This window comes from Mustela erminea, chromosome 3, assembly GCF_009829155.1.
Source record: "Mustela erminea isolate mMusErm1 chromosome 3, mMusErm1.Pri, whole genome shotgun sequence".
Taxonomy (NCBI): domain Eukaryota; kingdom Metazoa; phylum Chordata; class Mammalia; order Carnivora; family Mustelidae; genus Mustela; species Mustela erminea.
Genome location: NC_045616.1, coordinates 92,186,149 through 92,200,916, shown reverse-complemented (window position 1 = coordinate 92,200,916; position 14,768 = coordinate 92,186,149). Strand labels below are relative to the sequence as shown.

The 14,768-nt window shown below is 38.0% G+C and overlaps 1 protein-coding gene across 2 annotated transcripts in view; it reads right to left on the bottom strand.

The window, feature by feature from the left end:
* The window catches only part of LOC116586568 (serine/threonine-protein phosphatase 2A catalytic subunit alpha isoform), a 133,647-nt gene that overhangs the window by 116,848 nt on the left and 2,031 nt on the right, over positions 1 to 14,768 (bottom strand). For both annotated transcript variants that reach the window (XM_032336714.1, XM_032336716.1), the window contains one exon: positions 8,343 to 8,537. In XM_032336714.1, coding sequence (XP_032192605.1) covers positions 8,343 to 8,537 — 195 coding nt within the window. The remainder of the gene's footprint in view (positions 1 to 8,342; positions 8,538 to 14,768) is intronic.

Genomic DNA, 14,768 nt, shown 5'->3' with positions numbered 1-14,768 from the left:
TATGGCTAAATACATTTCATTTTATGTATATACCTCATTTGTTTATTCATTCATCAGACTGATATATATTCGAGTTTTTTCCACTATTTGGCTATTATGAATAATGCTGCTATGAATATTCTTGTGCAAGTTTTCATGTGAACACGTTTTTCAATTCTCTTGTGTAGATACCTAGGACTAGAATTGCTTGGTCATATGGTAATTCTATATTTAACTTTTTGAGGAACTGCCAAACTGTTTTCCATACCATCTGCACCATTTTACATTACCACCAGCAGTGTATGAATGTTCCAATTTCTCTACTTCCTTGCCAATATTCGTCATTGTCTGCTTTTTAAATTATAGCCAGCCTGGTGTGAAGTGATTTCTCATTGTAATTTTGATTTGTATTTTCATAATGACTAATGATAATGAGATTGAGCATCATTTCATGTGCTATCGGCCATTTATATATCTTGTTTGGAGAAATGTCTATTCAAATCTTTTGCCCATATTTAAATTGGGTCATCTTTTTATTCTTGAGTTGTATTTTACATATCTTGGATACTTATCAGATATATGATCTACAAATATTTTCTCACATTCTGTGAATTTTTTACTTTCTTGATAGTGTCCTTTGATGTACAAAAGTTTTTAATTTTGATGAAGTCCAATTTGTCTACTTTTTTCTTTTATTACTTTTGCTTTTGATGTAATATCTAAAGAACTATTGCCTAGGGATGCCTGGCTGCTGACTCAGTCAGAGAAGTGTGCAGCTCTACTGTAGGTTCAAGCCCCACAATGGGCATAGAGATTACTTAACAATAAAATCCATTAAAAAAAAGCACTGCTTAGGGATGCCTGGGTGGCTCAGTGGGTTAGGCCTCTGCCTTCGGCTCAGGTCATGATCTCAGGATCCTGGGATAGAGCCACGAGTCGGGCTCTGGGCTCGACAGGGAGACTGCTTTCCTCTCTCTCTGCCTGCCTTTCTGCCTGCTTGTGATATCTCGCTCTGTCATATAAATAAATAAAATCTTTTTTTAAAAATTACCTAATAAATTGTCACACAGATTTTCTTCTAAGAGTTTTATAATTTCAGCACTTTTATTTAGGTCTTTCATCCCATTTTGAATTAATTTTTGTATATAGTTTGAACTATCAGACCAAGGATTCAGTTTATTTCCCCTTTACTTTGTAGTAAATGCTCCAGAACTACATAAAACTCCAAGCTGAAATCTGGTTTGCCACTTGAAAATAATATTACACTGTATGTTTACTGGGATTTAAATAAATTTTTAAAAATCAAAAATATATTTTTTAAGATTTTTATTGATTTATTTATTTGACAGAGAGAGATCACAAGTAGGCAGAGAGAGAGAGAGGGAAGCAGGCTCCCCGCTGAGTAGAAAGCCCGATGCAGGGCTCTATCCCAGGACCCTGGGATCATGACCTGAGCCGAAGGCAGAGGCTTAACCCACTGAGCCACCCAGGCGCCCAAAAATTAAAAGTATTTTTTAGAAAAGTTTTAAAATCAGATGCCTAAGTGGCTCAGCCGGTTAAGCGTCTGCCTTCAGCTGAGCTCATGATCCTAAGGTCCTGGGATCGAGCCCCACATCAGGGTCCCTGCTCAGCGGGGAGTCGTCTTCTACCTCTCCCTCTGTCATTCCCCTGCTTGTGCTCTTTCTCGCTCTAATAAATAAAATCTTTAAAAAAAATTTTTTTAAATCTGCTTTATAATACCTCTGCTTATATAGTCCTATATGCTTGAATGTAAACACTCATCCGAAGGGAGAACTCAAATTTCCGTATCATCTAACAGCCTCAGAGAACCTGATTTTAAATCACCTAGAACTTCAGGGGCACCTGGGTGGTTCAACAGTTAAGCATCTGCCTTCAGCTCATGTCATGATCCCAGGGTCCTGGGATCTAGCCCTGCATCAGGCTCCCTATTAAGCAGGAAGCATGCTTCTCCCTCTCACACTCCCCTGCTTGTGTTCCCTCTGTTGCCATCCCTCTCTCTGTGTCAAATAAATAAATAAAATCTTAAAATAAATAAACAAATCACCTAGAACTTCAATTTGATAAACTTTCCAGTTGGAAAATTATACAATTAAACACTAATGTGTATATGAAAAAATAAGCAAGTAGCTTCTAGAAAGAGGCTGAATGAGGATGTTTGAGATAGACCAAAAAACTGGGAATTCCCTTTATGCTGTAAAAAACAAATGGAATATGCAGTCCTTGGATTGGATTCGACTGGATCCTGATTTTTTTAAAAAAGATTTTATTTATTTATTTGACAGAGAGAGATCACAAGTAGGCAGAGAGGCAGGCAGAGAGAGAGAGGAGGAAGCAGACTCCCTGCTGAGCAGAGAGCCCAATGCGGGACTCGATCCCAGGACCCCGAGATCATGACCTGAGCCGAAGGCAGTGGCTTAACCCACTGAGTCACCCAGGCGCCCCCCTGGATCCTGATCTTAATAAATCATTTGTAAGACATTTTAGGAACAACTGGGTACATTTTAATATAAGTTTGGTATTACATGACATTAAGGAATTGTTTATTGTGCAGATGTAATCATGATTCTGAAGTTATATAGGAGAATGCTTCTGGTTTTTTCAAATTTGTAATTCAATTAATTAACATATAGTGTATTACTAGTTTCAGAGGTAGAGTTTAGTGATTCATCAGTTGCATATAACACCCAGTGTTCATTACATCAGGTGCCCCCCCTCAATGCCCATCACCCAGTTAGTTCCCCATCTTCTCACCCCTTTCCCCTCCAGCAACCCTCAGTTTGTTTCCTATGGTTAAGAGTCTCTTATGGATGTGCACCTGGGTGGCTCAGTGGGTTAAAGCCTCTGCCTTCAGCTCAGGTCATGATCTCAGGGTCCTGGGATCGAGCCCCACATTAAGCCCCACATTAAGCCCCGCATCGAGCCCCCCATTGAGCTCCACATCAGGTTCTCTGCTCAGCAGGGAGCCTGCTTCCTCTTCTCTCCTCTCTCTCTGCCTGCCTCTCTGCCTACTTGTGATCTGTGTCTGTCAAATAAATAAAAAAAATCTTTAAAAAAAAAAGTCTTTCTTATGGCTTGTCTCCCTCTTCTCCATTCTGATTTCATCTTGTTTTATTTTTCCCTCCCTTTCCCTACACTCCTCTATTCTGTTTCTTAAATTCCACATATGAGTGAAATCATATGATAAAAGTCTTTCTCTGATTGACTTATTTTGCTTAGCATAATACCCTCTAGTTCCATCCACATCTTTGCAAATGGCAAGATTTCAATTTTTTGATGGATAATACTCCATTGTATACATATACCACATCTTTATTCATTTATCTGTCGAAGGACAATGGGGCCCTTTCCGTAGTTTGGCTATTGTGGACATTGCTGCTCTAAACATTGGGGTGTAGGTGCCTCTTCAGATCACTACATTTGTATCTTTGGATTAAATACCTAGCAGTGTGATTGCTGGGTCGTAGTGTATTAACTTCTTGAGGAACCTCCATAATGTTTTCCAGAGCGGGTACCAGCTTGCATTTCCACCAACCGTGTAAGAGGGTTCCCCTTTCTCTGAATCCTTGCCAACATCTGCATCTGTTGTTTCCTGACTCGTTAATTTTGATTAACTTGTTAATTATGATTAACTTGTTAATTTTGATACCACCTCACACCATTCTGACTGATATGAGGTGGTACCTCATTGTGGTTTTGATTTGTATTTCCCTGATGCCGAGTGATGTGGCACTTATTTTCATGTGTCCGTTGGCCATTTGTATGTCTTCTTTGGAGAAATGTCTGTTCATGTCATTTACCCATTGCTTGCTTGAATGATTTGTTCTTTGGGTGTTGAGTTTGATACGTTCTTTACAGATTTTAGATACTGGCACTTTATCTGATAAGGCATTTGCAAATATCTTTCCCATTCTGTAGACTGTCTTTTGGTTTTGTCCACTGTTTCCTTTGCTTTGCAAAAGCTTTTTATCTCAATGAAGTCCCAATAGCTCATGTTTGCCTTTTGTTTCCTTTGCCTTTGGAGAAGTGTCTGGTAAGAAGTTGCTGCAGCCAGGTCAAAGAAGTTGCTGCCCGTGTTCTCCTCTAGGATTTTGATGGATTCCTATCTCACATTTAGGGCTTTCATCCATTTTGAGTTTACTTTTGGGTAGGTATAAGACAATGGTCCAGTTTCAATCTTCAGCATGGGGCTGTCCAGTGGAAAATAAGCTTTTATAAGGAGATACACAGTGACCTATTTAGGGATAAAATGTCAGGGTACCTATAATTTAAAATACCTCAAAACAAAATAGATGAAGCACATACATCAAATATTAATATAGTAAAATCTTTTTTTTTAATTTATTTATTTATTTGAGAGAATGCACGTGTGCACATGAGTAAGTTGCGGGGACAGAGGAGGAGCAGAGTGAAAGGGAGAGGGAATCTCAGGCAGACTCTGTGCTGAGTGCAGGGACCGATGTGGGGCTCAAACTCCTGACCCTGAGATCATGACCTGAGCAGAAACCAAGAGTGGGCCGCCTTAACTGACTGAGCTATCCAGTCACCCCAAAACATGCTAAATAATAGTAAAATGTTAACAATAACATTATCCAAATAAAAACAATTCCTTGTTTGGAAGACTATGAGCTTAAAATTCAGAGCAGAGTTTTAAAAAAGAAAACTATTCAAGGAGCACCTGAGTGGCTCAGTTGGTTAAGGGTCTGCCTTCGTCTCAGGTCATGATTTCCAAGTCCTAAAACTGGGGTCCTCATCAGGCTTCTGGCTCAGCAGGGAGTCTGCTTCTCTCCCTCTGCCCCACCACCCCACTGCTCATTCTGTGTCTTTCTCTCTCTCAAATAAAATCTTTTAAAAAATAAAAATAAATAAAACCCTATGGAAAAGTGGTCTCAGCTTAGGGAAGAAGGGCTTTGTGAAGTAGGAGGTGGGATGGGGCTAAGAAATATCAACACTGCTTAGGTACCAGTCAGAATAACTAATAATTCATAAAGGTTACTGAAAATTTAATAAAATTTTAAAAGTTCCATAAAGAAAGGAACAAAGTCTTTTACTCAAGGCTGCATCCTCAGCTCCTACTACAATCAATGACTGCTACCAGATGATGTTCAATGAATATTTATTTATTGGATAAATGAATGAGGGAATGAATAACCACTTCTTCCCCTTAACTAGCCAAATATTTGCATTTACACTTTGCTTCCAAAATGGTTTCAAAGAGGCTTATATTTTTTTCAAAATTCACAAAACATTATTCATTTTGAATTAATGAGATCTTTACATAGCACTTAATATTGTTTCACAAGCTTACAGACTTGGACTATTTTTGAAGAATTATTTTAATTTGTATGAAGTTTACAACTTTGTGTACCGTATGGTATTTTCTCTGTAAGTAAATAAGCAGTCTGAATTATCACATGAATTCCAAAACTTTGAGTTTTTAACAATTACATGAAATAAAAGTATGGTAGGATTTATTGTTTATACAGTTTTCTTTATTTTTTAAAGATTTTATTTATTTATTTGGCAGAGAAAGAGAGCAAGAGAATACAAGCAGGGGGAGTTGCAGAGAGACAGGAAGACATAGGCTCCCTCCCAAGCAGGAAGCCCAATGTGGGGTTCAATCCCAGGACCCTGGGATGATGGCCTGAGGCAAAGGCAGATGCTTAACCAACTGAGCCAGCCAGGTGCCCTGTTTACACAGTTTTAATTTGTCAGACCCATTTGCTCTAAAATAATGAGCTGAAATTATATGACATCCCACTTGTGAAAGCCAAACATAGTAGACTTTCACTTGTGTGTTTGATAGTGGGAGACCAGCAGTGCACCTCAAAGCAAACAGCACATAATCTTATGCTACATAATTTGGATATTTTATAATATATTTTTAAATTTTTTTACTGAAGTGTAATTGACACACAATGTTACATTGTTTGAGGTCTAAGAGGCTTATACTACTAACCGGATCAAAATTTTAAATTAAAAAAAAAAACCAGAGTGAAAAAGATAAACCAAATTCCTGTAATTAACTAGTTACTGAAACTGAATAGTAAATTTTTATTTGAGCTGCCTAAAAGCCAATGTAAGAAAGAATACATATTTTCATTATTAAATAAAAGAAGGTAAACAAATATTTCTGGAGATAAAAAGCTTTTTCAAGTACTGAACTGTATCTGACTTCTTAAATTCTTATGAACAGTAACATGGGTATCATGGTAGACACTATCTCAGATATTTCAGTTACATAAAAATATTCATCTGAAATTTGGAGATATTAGGGAAATAAAGTTTTCCTTTCCTGATTTTTGTCAACATGAAGATAACCTTAAATCATCAAGGCCAGAACCCAGATATCCAGATAATAGGCATAACAATATTCTAATGAGCCACTTCATTCATGGCCACCTTAATTCCCCAGAGTAACTAACTTTACAATATTCTGTGAGGTGAGTGACAGGGATAGTTTTCGTTTAGGTCCTTGGTGAGACCAAAAGAATAAAAGAATTTAGGTGTTTCTGTCTAGGGCTTTTTCTCTGCTGCCCCCACGATTCCACGGATATTCTTCCATATTTGGTGCTGAGGACTACATTTTACTTTCCTTTTTGTTCCTGGGAGAATAATCCATCCTTACTTCTTCAACCATAATATCTAAGAGGAAGATTCCCAAATCACAGCAGTACCCCGTCTGAATCTAATTCCTGTTCTATTCCAGTGAAATCTTAGCTAAAATTCCAAATTCTACTTACTTTAGTTTTACTTCCTCTTTGAAGTCCTCTATTCCGATTATAGCCCATACTGGTGTCTCCCTTGATTCAAGAAACACTTTCAAACAGGTAAAGCAGAATAGAGATACAGATAACACAACTATTCCTGACTCCCTACCAGCACTACTTATTAAATACTTAAAATATGCTTGACACAATGCTAAACACTTTATACCTACTATCTTATTTGACTGTTATAAAAAAAAATGTGAGGTACTACATCATTTTACCCATGAGGACAGTGAGGATCAGGGAGGTTAGGTAACTTTCCTGGGACCAGAGCATAATGGGGCTACCACCTGTCACTACACTCTACTGCAGTGAGCTGTGAACTGCATAGGTAACCACATGGTTACCCAGAGAAAAGATGGTGGGTGAAAATCTAGGATAATCTGATTCCACAGACTGTGCTCTTACTATTACATTTTAATGCCTCCCTATGGATCCAGCTGGCAAGGAAATGACAATATCAATTTCAATTGTGATTATAACCACATTTCAAAACTACAAAATGAGGAGTGGCTGGGTGACTTAGTCGAGCTCCCACAGGGCTCCCTGCTCGTTGGAAAGCCTGCTTCTCCCTCTCCCACTCCCCCTGCTTGTGTTCCCTCTCTTGCTATCTCTCTCTCTCTGTAAAAAATAAATAAAATCTTAAAAAAAAAAAAGCTACAAAATGAGATGCACTATTAGCAAGACAGAAAATTAGAAATTAAGATAGCGAGGGGCGCCTGGGCGGCTCACTGGGTTAAGGCCTCTGGTCATGATTTCAGCGTCCTGGGATATAGCCCCTGCATTGGGCTCTCTGCTCAGCAGGGAGCCTGCTTCTCTTCCTCTCTCTCTGCCTGCCTCTCTGCCTACTTGTGATCTGTTTGTCAAATAAATAAATAAAATCTTAAAAAAAAAAAAAAAAGAAAGAAAGAAAAGAAACTAAGATAGCCAAAAAAGCTTAGGATATAAGATGTTTTGTCTATATCATTTACTAATAAATTTTTTGAGGTTCTTCCTGTTATTTCCTGAATATATATCTAAATTTCCAGAGAGTAGAGCTGAAGTTGGGAACGAAATACCTCCATAAAAACCTGCTGAACTAAACACTTACTAGGCAGCTGACTAAAATTCAGAACAGTTGATCTTTGTGGTCTTGATTTTTTTCATGTTAAGCAAGACTATGTACCTCTTAGCAACTTTATTTCTGCTTTCTTTCCTTAAAGGCATCTACATTTACTTGCCATTCCCCATCCTAGTCTCTAGTTCCTACCTCTAAACCTTCCTTCATTTGAGCCTGCCCGGCAACATTTTGATGTACTTTCCCCAATAAAAGGTCCCACCTGATGGCTGGTTCCTCCTTACCAAATTACTGATACTTCCTTTAGCACCACATCCTTGGTCTGTCCTATTGTTAGAGTTACAACTCTATTACTGTGTACTTAACACATTTTGCAATTCTGCAACTAAAGTATAGGTAATGGCCCCAGTTTCAGGATAACAATTACTATTGTACAGAAAAATACTTTTAAAACCTTCATTAAAGAGCATTTACGATTCATATACATCCTATAGTTTGGCTTACTCTGAAGCACTTACGTTATTATTGTGAAGATATTCAATTGCTCGAAGGATCTGGAAGAGGTATTTTCTAAGTCGTTTACTCTCTAGTCCGTGACAATAATGTTGCAGCTCATCTAATACCGTGTGGTCAATAAATTCAAACACCAAATGAATTTTCTTTTTCTGCCTAAAAACTTCAATCAGATTGACCAGGTTTTCATGACGAAATTGCTATTGACAGAAGAAACAGATTTATAATACATTATTTCATGTGTAATAATTTACACATATATATAAAATACCTACATAATTTTTATTTTTTTTAAGATTTTTATTTATTTATTTGATAGACAGAGATCACAAGTAAGCAGAGAGGCAGGCAGAGAGAGAGGAGGGAAGCAGGCTCCCTGCTGAGCAGAGAGCCCGGTGCAGGCTGGATCCCAGGACCCTGGGATCATGACCTGAGCCGAAGTCAGAGGCTTTAACCTACTGAGCCACCCAGGCCACCCCGCCTACATAATTTTTAAAAGCATAAATATTCTCAGTCTATTTTTTTAAAGACTTTATTTATTTATTTATTTGAGAGAGAGATCAAGAGCAAGCATGAACAGGGAGAAGCAGTCTCCCTGATGAGCAGGGGGCCCAACTTGGGGCTCCATCCCAGTACTGTGTGATCATGACCTGAGTCAAAGACACACACTTAACTGAATGAGCCACCTAGGTGCCCTTATTCTCAGCCTATTTTACTCCATGAATTTCAATAGGAAACTTTCAGCTTATTTGTTTACATTCCTATTTTTTTTAAATGCTAATTTAGGGGCTCCTAGTTTAGAGAGGCTCAGAACAGCATGCAACTCTTGATCTTGCAGTGGTGAGTTTGAGCCCCATGTTGGGTATAGAGATTACTAAAAAAAATAAACCTAAGAAAATGCTAAACTATTTCATAATTAATACATACAGAACAAGGGGAGATGTACTGTCTTGCTTCAAGTTGGCATTTGATTATTTATTAAATTAATTTAGAGTTAATGTGGTATAATGCAAGTTGGTATGCTGCTAAGATATACCTTTTTTTTTTTTTTTTAAAGTTTTATTTCTTTACTGGGGAGAGTGAGAGTGTGTACAGATGGGTGGGGGAGAAGGACCCGGAGAGAGAGAATCCCAAACAGGCTCTGTACTCAGTGGATGTGGAGCTCCATTTCACAAGACTGAGATCATAACCTGAGCTGAAATCAAGAGTCAGACACTCAACCTACCGCATCATCCAGGTGCCCCTAAAACAGATCTTTCCTTTTTTTTTTTTTTTTAAGATTTTATTTATTTATTTGACAGAGAGAGAGATACCACAAGTAGGCAGAGAGGCAGGCAGGGGAGAGTCAGGGAAGCAGGCTCCCCGCTGAGCAGAGAGGCTCAATTCCAGGACCCTTAGATCATGACCCAAGCTGAAGCAAAGGCTTAACCCACTGAGCCACCCAGGTGCCCCAAGACCTTTCTATCCTTCAACTTGGTTTATAATTAAGTCTAACATCTGGAATTTAAAATGTTAGTTTTCAAATGAGCATGGATTTTTTTTTAATTTTTAATTTTTTATAAACATATATTTTTATCCCCAGGGGTACAGGTCTGTGAATCGCCAGGTTTACACACTTCACAGCACTCACCAAAACACATACCCTCCCCAATGTCCATAACCCCACCCCCCTTCTCCCAAACCCCCCCTCCCCCCAGCAACCCTCAGTATACACAATGGAATACTATGCAGCCATCAAAAGAAATGAAATCTTGCCATTTGCGACAACGTGGATGGAACTAGAGGGTATCATGCTTAGCGAAATAAGTCAAGCAGAGAAAGACAACTATCATATGATCTCCCTGTGTGAGGAAGTGGTGATGCAGCATGGGGGCTTAAGTGGGTAGGAGAAGAATAAATGAAACAAGATGGGATTGGGAGGGAGACAAACCATAAGTGACTCTTAATCTCATGAGCATGGATTTTAATGCCACTCAGTACGTGATGATTTCAAAGAAATGATTTTCTTAGTTTGATCCTCAACTCTCGAAAGTGAAACATAAGTTCCAGGTGGACAGTATAAATTAATTAATTACACCGGAACAAAAGAGAATCAAAATACATAGAAACTTGACAGATATACAAAATAATAATTTACAGTCATAGGAACTTCATAAAAATATACAATTATTTGTGGATACCTTTTTGTTCACTGTTTGTAACATTCTATTAAATAAACACCTTAAACTAGTAACAATCTTAACTTCAGAAGGTAAAAAATGGCATTTATCAGCTTAGAAAACAAATGAGGTTCAGTATTTTATCCTGTTTATTTTTTAACATGCTAACTTAATTATTACCAGTTCTCAAATACTTAACATTTTCAAATTACTAAAAGCATTTATTCATTTGGCTAAAAATCGAGAGGTATATTTTCAATGTTAGATTCATTAGAAAATTAAATGTTATGAAAAATATTTGTCTTTATTCTAACAGCACAATAATAAATTTTTCTACTTATCTGTACTTACACATAGTCCAAAGTCCTTAAAATATGACTAAAAGAAAAACATGCCAGAATATAATGCCAGATTCCTTTCCTATTTTATTCCCAATTTCCCTGGTTGGCAAGATGCCAGAGTGCTGCAGTGACACCATGCTAGTAGCACCAAAGACAACTGACTGCTTTTGGACACTACACTACTAATCCTTCAGCTAAGGAAAATTACTGGTTCCTTCTCTAGTCTTTATTTTAAAGGCTAAAGCAACGAAGAGTTAATGTAATTCAATAAGCATTATGGAAGATCCACCAGGGGAAAGAATTCTTTCTCAGATTAACCGTGAAACTCCTAGAAATTCTTCTTTGCTACTCCTCAAGTTGTTTACTTTTGTTTTCCTTCATTACCAGATAACTTTCCTACAGCTATTGTCACTAATTACTCTTAACTGTATTTAATAAAATTCTAGCAGATAAAAATTTAATTCAAATGAAGTCATAATGGCAATCTTTTTAGACTAAAAATGTGAATTAATCCAAGAACTCTCTCTTGTCGAATTAGATAAAATCAATTTTAAAATCCTATAAGAAATGAACCAATAAGGGGCAACTGGGTGGCTTGGTTGGTTAAGCCTCTAACTCCTGATTTCATCTCACGTCTTGATCTCAGGCCCAGTGTGGAGCCAACTTAAAAATAAAACAAACAAAACACCCAAACAAACAAGCCAATGAGAATAAATAGTTAAGGTGTTTCCAAACAGTTTGTATAATAGTTGTAATAGTTAACTACATCTTCTTCTTCTTTTTTTTTTTTAAAGATTTTATTTTTATTTATTTGACAGACAGAAATCACAAGTAGGCAGAGAGGCAGGCAGAGAAAGAGGAGGAAGCAGGCTCCCTGCTGAGAAGAGAAGGAGTCTGGGATCATGACCTGAGCAGAAGGCAGAGGCTTTAACCACTGAGCCACCCAGGTGCCCCGTTAACTACATCTTCTATTTGCTTTCTGTGTTCTTGCAACATATTGGTAGTTTTTACAAAATGATAAACTAGAAAAAAATAATCAGCTTAAATGTAACAGAGCTGAAGAAAGAGCAAAAGATATTGCTTGGGAAAAGATCTCCATCTAAGCCAATTTTCACTTATGGTGTACAACAGTTGCCTTATGGTATTACAATGTTTTAGGTCATCAGGAAAAGCAGCGGCATCTCACAAAATCATAACATCTTCACTGATTCTACCTTTTCTTTATACTGTCTAGAAATAGAATAACTCAACAATACACAAATAGAAATACCTAATATATTTATTTTATTTAAACAAATTGAGGGACCCCTGGGTGGCTCAGTTGGTTAAGGGTCTGCCTTTGGCTCAGGTCATGATCCCAGGGTCCTGGGATTGAGTCCTGCATTAGGCTCCTTTCTTAGTGGGGAGCGTGCTTCTCCCTCTGCCTACTGCTCCCTCTGCTTGTGTGCCCCCCTGCTTGTGCGTGTGCACTCTCTCTCTCTGACAAATAAATAAAATATTTAAAAAACAAAAATACAAGCAAAAACCCAAATTGATCCATCATATCTAATATAGACTTACAAAGAAAGAGGAGAATTTCATAGAACTAGAACAATTAATCCTAAAATTTAGACCTCAAATAGTTAAAGCAATCTGGAGAAAGTAGAACAAAGCTGCAAGTATCACAAGCCCAGATTTCAAGATATACTACAAAGCTACAGTATCAAAAAAGTATGATAGTGACACAAAAATAGACACAGAGATCAACATAACAGGACACAGAGTTCAAAGGAACATACACATAAACAGAAGAGACATAATGAAAAGAACAGAAGAACACACCTACATGGTCAATTAATTGGCAGCAGAGGCAAGACAATCACAAAAAGACAGTCTTTTCAACAAATAGTACTGGGGGAACAGGACAGCTACATGCAAAAATATGAAACTGTAGAGGCACCTGGGTGGCTTAGTGGGTTAAGCTGCTGCCTTCGGCTCAGGTCATGATCTCAGGGTCCTGGGATCAAGTCCCGCATTGGGCTCTCTGCTCAGCGGGGAGCCTGCTTCCCTCTCTCTCTCTTTGCCTGCCTCTCTGCCTAATTGTAATCTTTCTCTGTCAAATAAATAAATAAAATCTTAAAAAAAAAAAAAGAAACTGCACCACTTTATAACACCATACACAAAAATAAACTCAAAATGGGTTAAAGACCTAAATGTGAGACCTGAAGCTGTAAAACTCCTAAAACATTAGGCAGTACTCCCTTAGAGATCACCCTTAGCAACACGTTTATGGATCTGTGTCCTCAGGCAAGGGAAACAAAAGCAAAAATAAACTATTGGGACTATACCAAAATAAAAAGCCTTTGCAGAGCAAAGGAAACCATTAACAAAATAAAAAGGCAACCTACTGAATGGGAGAAGACACTTAAAAATGATGTCTAGGATAAGGGTTTAATATCCAACATATATAAAGAATTTATACAACTCACGACACTAAAAATGACAAACAATACTATTTAAAAATGAGCAAAGGGGGCGCCTGGGTGGCTCAGTGGGTTAAGCCGCTGCCTTCGGCTCAGGTCATGATCTCAGGGTCCTGGGATCGAGCCCCGCATCGGGCTCTCTGCTCAGCAGGGAGCCTGCTTCCTTCTCTCTCTCTCTCTGCCTGCCTCTCAGTGTACTTGTAATTTCTCTCTGTCAAATAAATAAATAAAATCTTAAAAAAAAAAATGAGCAAAGGACCTGGATAGACATTTTTCCAAAGGAGATATACAGGTGGCAAACAGACTCATAAGAGATGCTCAACACTCCTCATCAGGGAAATGCAAATCAAACCACAATGAGAAATCACCTCACACCAATCAGAATGGCTAGCATTAAAAAGACAAGAAAATAACAAGTATTGGCAAGGATGTGGAGGAAAAGCACTGTTGCGGGGGCTGACTATAAATTGAAGAAGGTGCTATAAAAAATAGTATGGAGGTTGCTCAAAAAATTAGAAGCTGAAATACCACATGATCCAGTAATTCCATTAATAGGTATTTGCCCAAAGTGAAAACACTAATTCAAAAAGACATACGTGGGGTACCTGGGTGGCTCAGTGGGTTAAAGCCTCTGCCTTGGGCTCAGGTCATGATCTCAGGGTCCTGGGATGGAGCCAGGCATCGGGCTCTCTGCTCAGAAGGGAGCCTGCTTCCCTCTCTCTCTCTGCCTGCTTCTCTGCCTACTTGTGATCTCTGTCTGTCAAATAAATAAATAAATCTTAAATATATATATATATATATATATATATATATATATATATATATGCACCCCTATGTTTACTGCAGTGTTATTTACAATGCCAAGATATGGAAGCAACCAAAGCATCCGTCATTACATGAATGGATAAAAAAGATATGGTGTGCATATACAATGGAATATTACCCAATCATAAAAAAAAAGTTTGTTTTTTTTTTAGATTTTTAAAAAAGTTATTTCTACACCCAATGTGGGGCTCAAACTCAACAACCCGGTATCAAGAGTCACATGCTTTACTGACTAAGCCAGTCAGGCGCCTCCCCCCAATATGAGATCTTAACATTTGAAACAACATGGATGGACCTAGAAAGTATTACACTAAGTGAAATAAGTCAGACAAAGAAAGGCAAATACCATATGACTTCACTTATATGTGGAATCCAAAAAAAACACAAAACAAATGAACAAACAAAAAAAATCAGGGGTACCTGGGTGGCTCAGTGGGTTAAGCCGCTGCCTTCAGCTCAGGTCATGATCCCAGGGTCCTGGGATCCAGCCTCATATCGGGCTCTCTGCTCAGCAGGGAGCCTGCTTCCCTTCCTCTCTCTCTGCCTGCCTCTCTGACTACTTGTGATCTCTTGTCTGTCAAATAAATGGATAAAAATCTTAAAAAAAAAAAAAAATCAAGCAGGCTCTTAAATACAGAAAACAA